Raw genomic sequence first — 17,964 nt, forward strand, 5'->3', positions numbered from 1 at the left:
TTGTGGAGCGTTGGTTCGTGATTCTAAGTGGGGCACATTGGCTTTCCTCTCTTTATATGTTACCTTCCCATTTCCTATTTCTGTCCTGTTGTGCTGCCCTGTTTTCCAGCAGTGGAAGAACTGTGATAAATTTATTCACAGCAATGTGAAAAGAACTTAAATCAGAATCATACACTGTAGCCCTTAAATCATGTATTATGCCGGCTTGTTTTGGTGTCCCTAGTAATTTCATCAGATTGTGAGCTCCTTGGGAGCAGAGACCGTGTTGTTGATTTCTTCTGGTAACGCCACAGCTCTGAGCATGTGCTGGCACATAGTGTGTACATTCAGTAACCATTTCTTTGATCAGTTAAGGTTTCCTCTCCAAACTGTCCTATAAAAGGAAACATCAGGGAGGGGTGTTGTATTACAAACAGGAATGCACCCCTTCTGGTGGAGTTTCAAGTAATGGTTGCCCTTCAAACCTTAAAAATGTAAACTGTCATCTGACGGGGCAGGTGATTCCTAGAATGAATCTTTTCTTTAGGATGAGTTAACCTCAAAGTCTAGACTAAAGGATATTTCTTCTGATGAGAAATTGAAGTAGTATCATCAAAGTACCTTTTAGTTGTAGAGTTAGTGTGGGTGAGAGAGTAATATGGATTCTTACCTTTAACTTACTTTCTTTGGAAGAGAGCATAGCTATGTATGTGCCTTTTATGTGATACTGACTATGAAGCACAAAGATGTGATAGTATTGATTTTCTTCATTTATTTAATGCTTTCTGTTTGGAGTCTTTCTGTTTTTCTCTTTGCCTAAAGGTAAGGTTTCATTAAAGAAGCTTGATTAAATTCTCATTTCAAGAAATTGAGTATATACTCAGCATATAAAGAAATTACATCCATTGCATGGATTCTTTTTTTGAGTGAATTCCAAAGACCAAGAGATGGCTTATTCATCAGCCTAGCTTCACCTTCTCATTTCTCTCCTCAGGTTCAGTTCACTCACCTTTTCCCTCTGTCATCATTCTTCCCTCCCCAGCTAACATAGGAAAAGTATTCACAATTTTAAAAGAGGAGCCTACCATATTTAAATTATCTTCTTTTTCAATGACAGAATTTTTGACGTTATTGATAAAATAGCAGTTTTGAAATATGAAGAGAGAACTGGAAATTTGGCAGTTGGACAAATGAAACTTGATTTATTTTACTTAAATAAAATTTGCTTCTTCAGATATCCAGTACTGCAGTTTTCCCAAATAAATTTTTTATCTCTCATCAGAGACTGTCTTTTTTGAAATTTTTACTTTTGGACTCAATGGGGAATCCTTAAATTTTGTAATCAGTGTCATCAATAAGATGGTAGAGGGAAGTTTCAAATTTTCATCACTTTTGCACATTCTTTTCTTGCCTATTGGACGATTTCCAGAAGTGTCTGGCCTAACTCATGTGCACTAAAATTCTGTTACATAATTTTTTAAAAAGCATGTTTGTAAACTCTAAACTATTTTGATTATTTTATGAAACTAAAATTTAGCATGAATGAGAGATAAAATAATGACTTTTTAAAGGCATGATTTTTACTACCTTGTATAAATATAATATTGGCAGCAGTCACTGTGTAGGACTGGATGGGGAATCAGGAGACCTGGTTTCTAATCCCTGCTCTGTCACTAACAAGCTGTGTGATCTTCGGTAAGTCACTTAAACTCTATGTCCTTGGCTTTGATATTTACAAATGAAGGGAGACAGTATCTTCCTTCTAGGATAATTGTCAGGATTTAAAAACAGATATGAAAATACACTAAAAAATTCCTAAACATATAGGATTTTTTCATAGCTTAACCATGTGTAGTGATAGGTATTTTTATAGTGTCATGTGCTTACCTGTTCTACCATTGTCATAGGAGTCACCTATTGATATGATAAATAACTGTCTTTTGTGAGATAGCCATCTAGTGTACATGAAACTGCTTTTGAGGACTAATAAAATCATCTTTCATTTAATGTTCCTAATGTTCACACCTGCTTTAGTGTATCTACTGAAGCCATATTTGTCATTTGTTTTCATGAATGTTTTTTCATTATTTCTCCTAATTCAGACAGACTTATTAGAAAGACATTAGTAGTGTAATGCACTTGCACAGTTTGTGCAAATTTAACTGTATGTGCCCCAAAAATACTTATTTGTAACATATGGCTTCACAATATAAGCTGCCTGATTTATCTGGTGCTTAATTAAAAAAAAAAAAAACCAACAGTGATCTGTTCAAAATCTGGAGAAGAAACTGGGTGGATCTACTGTGAAGCAGTATGGTATATAAAAAAACATCCTTTAAAGAGTAATATAGAGATTTTTTTAAAGGTGATTTTGACCACAATTCTCATCTTTGCTGATTTTATTATAAGCCTTCTGTAATATGCAACCAAAGTGTAACTTCAAGTAACACAATATTTTGTCTGTTGACTAGGATTTGTTAGATTGCTGTTATAATGCTTAGTGTATCTCCTAGCAGTTACTGTCATAAGGTCACTCTTCAGCCTACACTATAAAGAAAATTTCTGGTATATAATCTTAGCAACCGTTATCCTGATTTTATATGAGGTGTTACCATTGTAGAAACTGTCACATTGCTTTTAAACATAACAGAATTTGTACAATCAAATGAGTGGTATTTCCCCCACTCCCACCCACCCAAAAAAGGAATCATCTTGGAAAGCCATAAACTTGATTCAGTGATACTACCATTGCTCAAAAAATTTTGGCATTCTATTTTTCGATTACCTTCAAAGTTACAGCACATTTAAAAAATATCTGTAATGGTAATTAATATTCATATTTTGAAATTGGATTTAATTTCTGGAAGCTGCTAACAGTCCCTAAACTAAGACAAGTCAATAAAATAGGTATTTAAGCCACTTTTGGGGATTAAAAAAATTGGAGTGGGGTTATTTTCATATTTTTATGTATTGTTTGATACTATGTTTTATAGAAAATCTCCAAGAATATTCTGTGCCATAGTGCAAATATTGGAATAATTAGTCTCATAAGGTGATTTCTTTTGAAGGAGATAGCACTCAATAGAATATATAAGTTCTTATACATATATTATGAGGTCAGTCTCATTACATTGTGATCATATGTCTAATTCCTTAGCAACTACAGAAGTATATACGTGTTACTGTTCTAGTTATCTTACTTGTCTCTAATTGTTCCTTTATTATGTACTTGTGATAATTTTAATGGTGGTCAGCCTTCTCTGAATCAGAAACTTACAGTATTTGTTTTCCTTCCCAATATCATGTTCTGCTTCACCATGAAACTATTTTTTCACCCAATTTTGGATTATTAGTAAGTTTTCTGTTGGATTATATCTTTAACATTGAGTGGTTTAAAGCCACTGCCATTTTACTAAAGTATACAGAAGCTACAATCTTAGTGGATAGGTGATCTCTTAATTTCACAATGCTATCTTTTGTCAGCTACTACTTTATAACTTTCTTCATATAAATTGATTGATCCTTTATGTTATAATTCATATCATTTCTCTGTTCAGAATCCTTGGCCTAAGGATGAATGATCCTAGTAATCCCACCCTATGTTTCTATACTTGTCTCTTTTTTTCCAGCATAAAGCCTTTCTTCACACCTTTTTTGGTCACACTTACTTACTTAACATACCATTCTCTCTCAGTGCCGAAGTTTTGACCTTACCATTTTTACCTGCCTGAAATCCTTTTTTCTGTCATTCTTTTTGTTGAAATATAGCCAGTCCTTTAGAAGTCTATCAGATCATATCTGTTCAATAAAATCTTCAGTGAAGCACTTGCTATACTGTACTTCCTGCATCTTTATAATTTTATTGCAGTTATTTTTATCTCTCATTTTGTACTAAAGGAATACCTTGCATTTTTCTTAATATATGTTTGTATGTTCTACCCATGGATAATAATCTTCTGGAGAACAGGACCATTATTTTTCTGTGAATCCCTTTCAGCACAAAATATAGCATAATTCAGAATAAATGTTCATACAATTATTTCATAGATGTTCAATAAATTATATGTTGAATAAACTATCTTAACTCAGATATTTTATGTGATTTTTACCTTTGTGAACCATTTTATAACACCAAATAAATATAGTTTGTACCATAAATGCATTCATTGTTGTAATCTGGTTATCATTATTATATTCCTAATAACTTTATTTTGTAGAAGCTTAAGTGAAAATGGTACATGTTAGAAGACACGAAACAAGGAAAAATTCTACAACTCAAGAGCATGAGCAGAAATCTCGAGTTGATTGGAGGCGGACTAAAAGAAGTAGTATCTCACAGTTATTTGATAGTGACGAAGAGCTTGACAGTGACGAAGAGTTTGATAGCGACGAAGAGCTTGACAGTGATGAAGAGCTTGACAGTGATGAAGAGCTTGATGATAACAAGGGGTTTGATAGTAATAAAAAGCCGGAAAATGAAAGAGAACTTAGATTAATTAAAGTTGAAAGTGAAAGTAGTAACTGTGAGCATCTCATGAACACTGGCAACAGTTCAGCATATGAAGAAGAAAAGAACAAAAACAAATATAGAAGTGTTGACTTACCAGATCATGGAAAACATTCAAGTCAAGAGGAGGATGATCTCAACAAACACACTGGACAAATAATAGAAGAGGACTTAGAAGAAGAACACATCAAGCGAGGGAAGAGAAAAAGGATCTCCTCTGTTATGTATGACAGTGATGAGAGTGATGATAGTGATATCCTAGTTAGAAAAGTAGGTGTTAAACGTCCACGTAGAGTGGTTGAAGATGAATGTTCTTCAGTTGAGATGGAGCAAAAAGAACCTGAAAAAACTCTAGCTGCAAGAAAGCGAGAACAACTCCAGAAACTGAAAGAACTCTCAAAACAAAGATCTCGTCAGAGACGAAATAGTAGTAGAGATTTTGAGGTGTGTTATATTTTATTGGTTTTGTTACTGTTTTTAAATTTTTCTTAAAAGTATTTATTTTTTATAAAAATCAAAGTGTTGAGTCTGTTCTATTTCTCAATTCTTGAATTTATTTTTCAATCAAGTATCCTTGAACATGTTTGATTGCACTGTTGTGTCTAATATATAGTTTTATCATGAGCCTCAGTTTATCATTCTTTTAAAATTGAAAGACTGTTTCATATGGTCTTTCCTCTTTTTAACTTCTAATTATAATCTTAATGTCCACTTTAAACATTTTATATCATTTACCAAGGTATATTATCTTCTTCCTAATTCCAAAAGTTCAGCATTTAACATGATAAGACTTTTTTTTAACCTTACAATATGATGTTAATTTCCATGGATCATTGTTTTGGTTTCAGATTTAATCTTTTAATTTCATATCCATACTGACAATTTAAGGGTACAAATTTACTGAAGGATGTGTTTTAATTTAATTAGGACTCTGAAAAGGAATCCTGCCCAAGCAGTGATGAAAATGATGATGATGATGAGGAGGAGGAGGAGGAGGAGGAGGAGGAGGAGGATTATGAATATGATGAAGATGGAGATGATTATATTATTGATGACTTTGTAGTTCAAGATGAGGAAGGTGATGAAGAGAATAAAAGCCAGCGAGGAGAAAAATTGACTACATCACAACTGAAATTAGTAAAACAGAATTCTCTTTGTAAGTTAATATCAAGAAAATGTTTTATGACTTGCTCTAATCATGGTATTATATCAAGTATCAAATCAGCCTTTTACTATATGCTCTAAGTCATTGATGAGGAACTATGGTTTTATTTTTAGGTAATTTTGTCACTCTGATAATAGTCTTTTCTAGTAGTTTCAGGAACCCTTTATACTCAAAAGTTATTGAGGACCCCAAAGAGCTTTTGTTTTTGTGGGGTTTACCTATCAACATTTACCACTGTAGAAATACAAAACAGAGAAATTTAAAATATATTTATTAATTAAGACTTAAACTAACATTAATAAGCTTGTTACATGTTAACATAAATACCATTTTTATTAAAAATAACTTTAAAAAATAAAAATGGCATTGTTTTACATTTTAATAATTGTATTTAATATATAGCTTGATAGAAGGCAGCTAGGTTCTGATACCTGCTTTTGCATTCAGTATTTTGATGTTTTGGTTGAAGTAGATGAGAACAATTTTGCTTCACACAGATAGGTAGCTGGAAAAGGGAGAAAGATTTTAAAAGTATCTTCAAAATAATGTGGATATTCTTATTTGTCACTATACCACAATTCAACAAGTGATTGTTTCTTAAAGTTAGTTGCAATATGGAATCAGAAACCATATAAACTCATTTGTATGGTTTATATATGCAACTAATTTTAATCCCTACTTACATTGCATTCCATTAATCTGTCTTGCAGTTTGAATGGATCTTTTACCCATACATGACTTTGTAACATCATGCATTAGTCATTTGGAAAACATTGGTTCACTGGGTTATGTAGATCTTCCAAATGTTGACACATTTCTTTATATAATATTTTCAAAATTACATCTGTTAATATCAACCACCAATCTCATCAAAAATTTTTTTAGGTATGGGGAAGCTGTCCAAGCTCACAGTAGTAGCAGATACAAGTTTTCTAAAATTCTAATTTCTACTTAAAAATCTGGTTTTTTTTAATCTCTGGCAACAAATACTGTGAATTCTTGAAATCACAGGTTCCTTTTGTTCTTTTTTGAGAAAATTGACAAATGCCTGAATATCCATTGTTTGTAGTTGTTCGTTCTTTTTCTTTCTTTCGTTTTCTTTTTCTTCCTTCCTTCCTTTCTTGTAAGTAAGTAAGTAAGTAAGTAAGTAAACTTTGCACCCAGCATGGGGTTTGAACTCACAACCCTGAGATCATGAGTCACATGCTTGTGGTACCTGGGTTGCACATTCCATTAAGCATCCGAGTCTTGGTATCTCTGTTCAGGTAGTGATCTCAGGGTCCTGAGATCGAGCCCTACATTGGGCTCCGCCCTCAGCACAGAGTCTGCTTCAGATTCTCTCTCCCTCCTGCTCCTGCTCTCTCTTTCTCTCTCTCTAAAATAAATAAATTTTTTAAAAAGTTGCATGCTCTACTGACTGAACCAGGCTGGTGCCCTGTCAGTTGTTCTTTCAAGTAAACATAGTGTTTCATGATAAATGAATCTTTTTCAGCTCCCAACTCAGTTTTTCCTCAAAGTATGATTGATCATACTATGATACAGCATAGGTCCTTTATGCATACTTCCCATTTCATCCCATTGAATACTAAAAAGATGTATGTTCAAGATTTAATAAAATCGATAGTTTTTACTACTTCATCAAAGACATTCTTTAGTGAAAGTAGCTTTTTACTGAATGTATAGCAATGATGACTACAGTGATTACTAGTGGTTTGGTGCTACTGCCGTAATTCATGTTAGGGAGCCAGCTGCCTTACCCATAGTGACTTTTTGTGCCATCATTGAAAATGTCAACATGGTAAAAACAGCATGATTATCTTAGTGTTATTATTTTGATTTCATCGATCCCCTATAAGTCTGTAGACTTATAGGTGTCTACAGACCACACTTTGAGACCCTGACAATTTAGGGTATCTTAAAATATGTATTATTTTTCTAATCCCTATAATTGTGCCTAAATCCAAAGACTGTTTTTATGATGTTTTACAACTCTGGCAGAAACAGGCTGTTGAGTGAATACATTTTTTATTTTTTTCTTCAAGAATGGATTTTTTCCAATTTTTTTAAATGGTCATATTTACTAAAATTATGTGTAACATGGTTCAATATGAATCTCGTGATTTATAATAAAATAGTAGATTGAGGTATGGATTAAATTTCAAGAAATTTATCAGTTATAGAGATGCCAGTGATAAGCATCTATATTTCAAAAGTCAGTGACTACTTTCCTTACATCAGTAGTCACTTGTTCGCCTGCCACCTGGACACGGAAGTTTTACCGAAACTCAATTAGGACATATCCCATCATTCTGGATATAATATCTAGAATGTGATAGAACATTTTCTCAGTGATACCTACTCATGCCTACTCCTGCTAATTAATGAAAATTAAAGTTCATCATTCCTTCTCTATTCTACATCTCTATGCTTACTCTTGTTTTTTAAGGGATAATTTTAGATTTATTGAAGAGTAGAAACTACAGAGAGTTCCTACATAACCCCTCTCACACACAGTTTCCCTGTAATTAACATTTTGCAATAATTTGGTACATATGGTAAAATTATGAGCCAATATTGATACAGTATTATTAACTATAGTTCATATCTTATCTCAGGGCTCACTCTTTGTGTTGTACATTCTGTGGGTTTTGACAAATATATAATGATACAACAGGTATCCATCATTACAATATCATACAGAATAGTTTCACTGTCCTCAAAATCTCCTGTGTTCTACCTATTCATTTCTTCCACCCTCCACTGAACTCCTGGCAACCGCTGATCTTTTTAACATCTCCACAGTTTGCCTTTGCTGGAATGTTTTATAGTTGGAGTTACACAGCATGTATCCCTTTCAGACTGAATTTTTTCACTTAATAATATGCATTTACGTTTCCTCTATGTCTAATGTGGCGTGATAGATTATTTCTTTTTATCACTGAATAATATTTCATTGTATGGATGTGCCACAATTTGTTTATTCATTCACCTGCTGAAGGACATGTTGGTTGCTTCCAAGTTTTGGCAATTATGAATAAAGCTTCTATAAATGTTTGTGTGCAGATCTTCTATGGATACAATGTTTCAACTCATTTGGATAGATACCAAGGAGCTCTGTGCTTGCTTCAACTATTGAGCATCTCCACCTCAGAGAGAGATGAATCTCTTTTTATGCAATACATTTTACCTTGTCTGTTCCTAATTGCAACTTCTTTCGGCTTTATCCTTACAAGTTGTCTTTTCTCAACTTGTAACCATATTCATGCCTTTCCTCCCTTGAGTTGGTATGTTTCATTAACCACTATTCAAAATTGTATCCTTTGTTCCAGCTTCCCATTAACTCTACCAAGCATTGTTGAGCTCTTGCACCCATCAATCCAGTGAACTTGCTCTCATTAAAGTTAGTGATTACTTCCTAGTTGCCAAAATGCTTGTCAGTTCTTATGTTAACGTGATATTGTTAATGTGTTTTGCCACTAACAATTGATCATTCTCCCTTTTAGAAAGTTCTCTTTTTAGCTTCTGTGGTACCATTCTATCTTGTCTTCCCCTTTATAATACTGCTTTCCTCTTTTTCCATTTGCCGTGTAAATATTGATGTTTCTAAAGGTCATCCTCAAACTCCCTGGCTTGTGCTTCAGGCATTCTCTTCCCATAACTTTAGCCCAGTCTATGGGCAAAAATTGCCAAACTTTTATTTCCAGCACAGATTTCTCCAAAGCCTAAATCACAGTTTTTCATCTTACTGAACATTTTCATCAGGGTATCTTTCAGACACCTCAGACTCAATATGTGTAAAACTAAATAATTGAGCAGTAACATAAAGGAGTTTTGGGGTGGTGTAGAAATACTGTTTTCTTGGTTGTCATGGTGGTTACACAACTTTATGCATTTGTCATAGAACTGTACACCAAAAAGAGTGAAATTTATGGTATGTAAAAAAAGCAAAACTCAATAAAGAGAGCCAAATAAATGGGCATCCCCACTTCCAAAAAATAACCTCAATGGTTAATCCACTTCACTTCTCTTTGCATTTCTCACACCATTTAAAGTTGATGATACATTATAGGAACTCATTGTTAGTTGGATGGATGGATGATTAAAATAAGTGTATTGATTAAAGGCTCTTGGGTCTATACTTCAAGACAGAGAAATGTTAGATGTGATAAGATTTCTTAAAAACATCAGAGGAAAACAACCCCACACATTTTAGAGTGATAATGTATGACTTGTTTTTAATACTTATAAATGCTTATGCCATTTATGAATATAATAAAAATTAAATGTAGGCAGTTTCCAATTTGTCAAGGGATTATGATCTAAAAGTCGCTATAGGTTAATTCTTACACTTTAAAAATATATTTTCTCATTAAAGTAATAACCTATGTGATTATAATAATAAACATGTTGTGGCCTTGGTTAGGCTATAATTAAGGTAATATTTGCAGATTCATCCTCTTCCCAACCTCTCTAAGAACACTGACAACTACTCATAGCCAACATATGATCACAATTTGTGAGAAACATTTCCTAATTCCAAATTCACTACTCAGGTGAGAATCACAATGAGTGGCCAATGCAATTTTACCTTTTGGATGAGAACAGTTCTACCTATATGAAGACATTTTGTCACTTCCTCATTATCTGCCACTTGGCTCTGAGAGATGTGTCTGTAACACCTCAGAATAGTTTCCTTTTCTACTACACCTTTGATGCAGTTGAAGACAATCATGGTCTTTTTTCCTTCTCATAAATCCCCCTGTATTTCTCTAAATTTATTTTGAGACTGCAGCTCCCAGAAAAGATATGATAAAAAGTAGAGGGATAGACTAGCTGTGGTCCACTGTATTCCAGACCTATAATGTTCACATGCTAATAATAATATACACAGATAGATAGGAATAACCTTCAGATTTGTGGATACTGAAAATTGTTTTTCCAGTACTCTATGATATGTTCAAAGTGACAGAGAAGGAAGTATAGACAGAAGAGTACATCTCAGTCTACTAGTGCCTCACTAGATAAATACTTGCTAGAATACTGGAAATTAGACTAAACGCAAATATTAACTTAGTCTCCACCTAGCAATTAAAGAGAATAATTCTATCAACATAACACAGAGTGTGCCTAAGAACAGTCTTGCAACCATTTACATTAAATATTAAATTCTAGAATTTTCCCTTTTTTGTAGGATAAGTAAAAAGTGCCAGTGAAATCATATTGTAGCACAAGGGAAAGGTAACATTGCCCTGAAGACTCAGAGGAAGAAAATGCCTGTGAAAAGTGTTTCATTAAAGGAAACAGAAGAAAATTGTACAAAGCATTTGCTTTACAATCTGTGAAAAGGAAATAGGAAGTTGTAAGGAAAGAACAACTTGAGGGGAAATAGAGCTACCTGAGATAAGGATTAGTTGCTAGAAAATTAAAAATATAAAGTCAGAAATAAAATCTATACTGAAAGATGTAAACAACAGAATTAACAGTACAGAAAATCATCAGTGATATATAGGTTAAACTTAAGTTCTTTTGCATAGAGAAAATGAAAACAGTTCTAAAGGAGAAGATAACACATAAAGGAGTAGAAATGATCCTACTTCACAAATTTCTGCAGGGAAATACAGAACAAATGGAAATCTAAAGGAAGAAAATTCTATAGCTTTAGTGGGAAATGTAAAAGAAGATTTGAATGTGCTAAGAGACAGCATGTTTTTGGATGGAAAAACATGGAGATGTGAATTCAGAGGTGTGATAGAAGAAAATACTGTTGAGTTGCTGAACACATGCATTTATGCAAATTAAGGAGGCTCACATCCTAATAAGTTGATGAAAATAGATTTGCAAATAGACATATGAAGGAAATATTTTTCTAATTACAAGAATGAAGAAAAAGTTATCTAGCCATCCTTTTTAGAATTATAAAATGGTTATGCGTCTGCCTTCGCCTCAGGTCATGATCTCAGGGTCCTGGGATCGAGCCCCGCATTGGGCTCCCTGCTCAGCGGGAGGCCTGCTTCTCTCCCTCTACTACTCCTCCCTGCTTGTACTCTCTCACTCTCTCTGTCGAATAAATAAATAAAATCTTTAAAAAAAAAAAAGAATTATAAAATGGTTTAATACAGGGGTGCCTGGCTGGCTGGCTCAGTCAGTTAGGCAGCTGACTCTTGATTTCGGCTCAGGTCATGTTATCATGGGTCGTGGGATCAAGCCCCGTGTGGAGCCCTGTGTTGGGCTCCATGCTCAACAAGGAGTCGGCTTGAAGATGCTCTCCTCCTGCCCCTTCCCCGACTCATGGACACACTCTTCCTCACTTTTTTTCTCTCTATAAAATAAATAAAATAAAATCTTTTTAAAAAAGAACAAGACAAAATTTTCTACTTTGTTCTAGATGTTTTGAACAATATAATAAAAAAGTAAAACAAGAAATATAACTATTGAAAAGGAAAAGACATTATTTGAACATATATATATATATACACACACACACACACACACACACACAAGCTATAAGTTTCTGACTCATTTAACCAGGGATACAAAGAGAAAGCATATGAATAGCTTGAGAGCAGGAGTAAATGCTGCATATATTTCCATAGTTTTCTTATGTTCCTTTTTTTCCTATTGCGGGGGGTACCTGTTAAGAGTAGAAAAAGAACCCAATTTCTTGCTCTGTCTCTGCTTTCTTACACTAGGCTCATACTTCCATTTCAAAAGAAAGTACACCAACACTCTGTGCTTCTATCTAAGAGAATATGTATAAACATTCACTCGGTTCTTGAAATAAACTTAGCACTAGCAAGACCACATCCTTCTCAGGGTTGGGGGAGAAAGCAGAGTCACTGCACAGGAATTCCTGAACAGTATCTCCCTCTATCCAGCTCTGCAATGTGCTAGGAAGTTCATTTTCTGCAAATATATAAGAGATCTGACTATTGGGGATTTGCAAAAGATCTCAGAAAGATGACCAGATTCACAATGAATATGTAAAATTCAATAGTTTTCTTGTATGCTATCAATAATTATTTAGAAGATATAATGAAAGACAATTCCATTTATAGTAGCAAACAAAATAAAGTTCCTAGGTCTAATCTTAGGAAGAAAAGCATGACTTTATAGGTACAAGAATAAACTTTACTGTGAAATAGCAAAGAAAACATGAATAAAAGAGACACAACATGTTTCTGGAAAGCAGTAAATAGTACAAGAAATTATTTCTTCTGAAATTAACTTTTTTGGGATGGAGGGGCAAAGGGAGAGAGAGAGAGAGAATCTTAAGCAGGCTCCATGCGCAGCTCAGAGCCTGATGCTTGGCTCAATCTCACAGCCTTGAGATCATGACCTGAGGCGAAATCAAGAATCTAACACTTAACCAACTGAGTCACCCCGGAGCCCGTGAAATTAACTTTTTGATTCAACTTTGCAAAAACAATGCTAAAGTTCACTTGGGAAAAATATATGAGAATAAATAAAATTAGACAACAAACAGTAAATCAGAAGGATTGCCCCACCAGATATAAAAAGTTATATAACATTTCAGTAAGTAAAGCAGTGTGGTACTGGCATGAAGATGATGGCCAGATCATTAAGAAAGGTACAGGGTGCTGAAACAAAATCTTAGCATATATGTGAAATTAATATATGATAAAAGATGCATGGAAAATCAACAGAATGACTAAACTACCCTATGATAGGGTATGGGGAAATTGACTACCTTGAAAAAATCAAGTTATGCATAAACACAAAAACTGTTGATTTTCTCCTGTATTCTTTTGCAATTTTTTTTTTATAATCATAGAAGAAAATTTTAAATGATATTCCTAGGATGTTCCACAGAAGCTTATCCACTATAGGGATTCGAGCACTGGAAAAAAAGCTGTGGAGGAGGTCTGAGCTCTAATCCTGATTCTTCCTCTATCTAGTTGTGTGACCTTGGGTAAGTTCTTTCATCATTGGGTCATTTTTAAAAATTTTAAAATGAAAGATTTGAGGGGCGCCTGAGTGGCTTGGTTGGTTAAGCATCTGACTCTTGATTTTGTTTCAGGTCATGATCTCAGGGGTGTGAGATCAAGCCCCACATCAGGCTCCCTGCTGGGTGTGGAGCCTACTTAAGATTCTCGCTTTCCCTCCCACCACCGCTCTCTAAAAAAATAAAATACAAAATACAAAATAAAATGAAATGAGAGATTTGTATTATTTTCTCCAATTTCCCATCCAAGTCTAAAATTCCATGCTCTGAACTATATTATCAAACCTAACTAGCATGCAGAACAACATCTACATAGGAGATAGTAGCATGAAATCTAGAGTCACACTGTTTGGGTTCCAGCACCGGTTTCAACACTTACTAGCTGTGTGATCTTGGGGAGATTTTTCATCCTCTTTGTATTTATTTCCTTAACTAAAAATAAACTGAGGGTATTGATAGTACCTCACAAGCTTGTATTGAGAAATAAAGCAATGCATGTAGGTACATAAAACAATGCCTGGCATATACTTGCTCAATACAATATTTTTTCAATTTTTTTTTTTTTTAAGATTTTATTTATTTGCGAGAGGGAGAGAATGAGAGACAGAGAGCATGAGAGGGAGGAGGGTCAGAGGGAGAAGCAAACTCCCTGCTGAGCAGGGAGCCTGATGTGGGACTCCATCCCGGGACTCCAGGATCATGACCTGAGCCGAAGGCAGTCGCTTAACCAACTGAGCCACCCAGGCGCCCCTACAATATTTTTTTCAATCTGAGATGCCAGGAGCTTAATTCCTCCACCACCCATCTATCCACTCAAGCACAGCGAAACTGAGGCCTTCCTGACTCTTTTGAAGGAGATTCTGATATTGGTAGGAGAGAGATTCTGTGGTTAGGCAAAAATTCTCCAGATGATTCTGATCCTCTGCCCTTTCCTTTTACTCCCAATTCTAAAGAAACACCGTCAAAGTCTTTAAAGTAGAACAACAGTTCCCAAACTCTACAGCAGGTGAGTAAGGTTGAGCATCAGCACATTCAAAGACTGATAAAATCAGAGGGATAAAAAATTCTATTTCAATTTATTTGGTAGTTAAACTTAGGAGCACAGGGAATGAATTTCATGGTTTTTTCCCCCTCAACATGCCTGTTAATATTCACAGAACATTTTTCCCTTAATATAGCTTGGAAAGTGCTAGATAAGAGTTTAAATGCAGTTTAACACTCACAAATTAAATGATGGTCCAATACTATATTATATCCAGAGGTTGATTAAATCTAATCAAAATTGAATGCTATTGAAGTATTATTTCATTTTCCAATTACATTTTACTGATTTTTTAAAAAATACTCATAAATGGCTGTGATCAGTTCTTTTGTAATTTAAAGTATAAGGGCCCCGGTGCAAATTATCTGCTATTGTCATTTAATTTTATTACTGCTTTATTTTGGCCACTTTAGTACTATAATAAATGTTTGCTTAAAAAAGATTGTGTACTAAATATTTTTCCTGAAATCTAAAGAGTTATACAGCCCTTTTAGTAGCTAAAATATAAGTAAAAACATTTCCCCATGTTAAATCTCATCTTTGTTTTATTTCAATGAAAGCAAGGTCAAAATTCACTCATAAATGCTAACATAGGTCTTATTTTGCTTAAATTTCTCACCAAGCATCATCCACTTTTCCTGAAATGCTCAGGCTGCCCCTAATATAGGTTCCCAGGCCAGGGCAAATGTTCTGTGATGACCATTTGGATCAAGGAAGAGGTTGTGTTTAATAGAGAATATTTCTACAGCCATAGTAAACCTTGACCCAAGAGCAATGGGAAATAGTAGGGACCTTCTCTCTTACCATTGCATGGCCCATCACAACAGATGATTCCATGGACTACATTGGGTTAGTGGGAAGGTAGGCTTATATATTCAGTATGAGAAAGAGAAGACAGAACTTTTCTAAACTGATATGGAAAATCCTAAATCTGGAGCAGCAGAAAGGGAAATGGAGTTTTTATAGCCATTGGGGTTTTGGCTAGGGTAGTAATTTCTTGGGCAATTTCATATGTACCATGTTTCGAAGAGAAGGAAAGACAGGAATTTCAGGTACATGTTGAATAATCTACCTATAAAAGTTTTCTCTCTTGCTCTAATTGTTAAGTTGATAATTAAACTTGGGTCCACAGGGGATGATCTGGGTTTTTTTTTTTTTCCACAATGTATCTCTTAATAGTTTCTGAATAGTTTTCCCTTAATAAGTTTGGAAATTGAAGATTATTTGAAATAACAACTTGAAATTTGGATTAGAAGCCAGTAAATCTGGAAAATGGAGATTTGCTCAGTGACAAGTCACTGAGGCAGCTATAAAATTAGGATAATTAAGCGAATTCTCCTACTTATAGTATTAATTTCTTAGAGAAAGGAACCTATTTTATTCAGGGAATTTTTATTTATCTAGTATATTCTAATATGTATTTAAAATTAATTTCAGATTCTTTTAATGACCACTATACTCACTTTGAAAGAGTTGTGAAGGCTCTTCTGATCAATGCTTTAGATGGATCTTTTCTGGGAACATTGTATGGTAAGTTAATACAAATGGAACAATTAGAGTTTTTTTTCTTTTTCCAATTTTTAAACACCCTACTAATATAATAATGTAATACTATGTAATACAATATATACTTAAGCAAAACCAAGAGACCCATTCTTAAGGCCCTCCAATTGTTCCCTCTAGGATCAACTACACCAGAAGCCCATTCACATCAAGAACTTGTTACTGTTTATTATTTGTGATATGTGGAAAGTGCAAAAGAAATATGTCATGTTCCCCTGACCTTAGAGAGTTGACAGTGAATGTGAGGATGTAGGACAGACTCAAAACAGCAGAGTAGTTCAATACCCATGTGTTGTCCCAGCCTCTCTGAGCTCATTGAATTTCACCAAAATTTATGTGCTGTTTTATGCTTTTGTGCCTTTGCTCATACTGTTTCCTCTTAAAATATAATCCCTTTCTACCCTAGATTTTCCAGGTGAGTATAAAATTGTTTTCACTGTCAAAGCTACTATGACCCACTCAGTATTTTTACTCCCTCATTTGTGCTCTCAGTTCCCTGGTGGTACTGATGTGTATATACTTTTCATACTGTATTGAAAATGTATTTTTGCCTTCCTCTCTTCTAAGAGTACAAGAAGAACCATACTTTAGATATACACTTATCCCTTGCATCTAGCACATCTGGAAGTTAATAAAGATTATAAATATGTTGTATGGAATATCTACCTAATTGCCTAAGTGAGATTTCATTCACAGTTTATTGAGCAAATATTTATTGAGTGCCTAAAGGGCCAGCATTTATCTGAGGGCTGGGGATATGGCAATGACTATGACATACAAGATTCCTGCCCTCATGTTGCTTAAAGTCTAATGGGAGAGACAGACCATGAAACAAATATATAACATAATACAATTTCAACTAGTGATTAGTTCTTGGAAAAAAAAAAAAAACATAGGTTAAAGAGACCCAAGAGTGATAAAGGAAAAGAAAGTATCTGTTAGATTCGTCAAAGAAGGTCTCTCAAGAGGTGACTTTTAAATGAACGAAGTCAGGGGGAAAATAATGCATTGATCTATCTGAGAACACAGTAAGTGCAAAAGACCCTTAGGTAAAAGTAAGTTTGATGTGATAGATGAATGGATAAAGAAGAAGTGGTATATATATCCAATGGAATATTACCCAGCCATAAAAAAAAGCATGAAATCTTGCCATTTGCAACACATGGATGGATCGAGAGGGTATAATGCTAAGTCAGAGAAAGACAAATACTGTATGATCTCACTTACATGTGGAATTTAAGAAACAAAACAAATGAACAAAGAAAAAAAACAAAACAAATAGACTCTTAACTATAGAGAATAAATGGGCAGTTACCAGAGAGGAAGTTGGTGGGGGCGATGAGTGAAAAGGTGAAGGAGATTAAAAGTACACTTACTGTGATGTGCACTGAGCAATGCATAGAACTGCTGAATTGCTATATTGTACACCTGAAACTAATATAACACTATATCTTAATTTTACTGGGATTAAAAGAACAGAAAAGAATAAGTTTGATGTATTCAGGGAACAATTAGAAGGCCTCTGTGGTTTGTTCCTTTCCCTAATGTTCTGATGATAGAATCTTTTTTTCTTTACTTATCTTACTAAGGAAGAAATCCTTAAGTATTCAACTATTTAAATATTGCCTAATAATGTTTCTCAACCTTGGCACTATTGGTATTTGAGGCTGGATAATTCATTGGTGTGGCGGCTTAGACAGATAGATAGATAGATAGATAGATAGATAGATAGATAGATAGATAGA

The 17,964-nt window shown here is 34.2% G+C and overlaps 1 protein-coding gene across 5 annotated transcripts in view; it reads left to right on the forward strand.

Moving 5' to 3' along the window:
* Positions 1-17,964, forward strand: part of CCDC82 (coiled-coil domain containing 82) — a 33,891-nt gene that overhangs the window by 715 nt on the left and 15,212 nt on the right. For all 5 annotated transcript variants that reach the window (XM_035009330.1, XM_035009335.1, XM_035009334.1 and 2 more), the window contains 3 exons: positions 4,197-4,930; positions 5,414-5,642; positions 16,094-16,186. In XM_035009330.1, coding sequence (XP_034865221.1) covers positions 4,211-4,930; positions 5,414-5,642; positions 16,094-16,186 — 1,042 coding nt within the window. In that variant the 5' untranslated portion in view covers positions 4,197-4,210. The remainder of the gene's footprint in view (positions 1-4,196; positions 4,931-5,413; positions 5,643-16,093; positions 16,187-17,964) is intronic.

Source organism: Mirounga leonina, unplaced genomic scaffold, assembly GCF_011800145.1.
Source record: "Mirounga leonina isolate KUSES-001 unplaced genomic scaffold, KU_Mleo_1.0 Mir_153, whole genome shotgun sequence".
NCBI classification, from domain to species: domain Eukaryota; kingdom Metazoa; phylum Chordata; class Mammalia; order Carnivora; family Phocidae; genus Mirounga; species Mirounga leonina.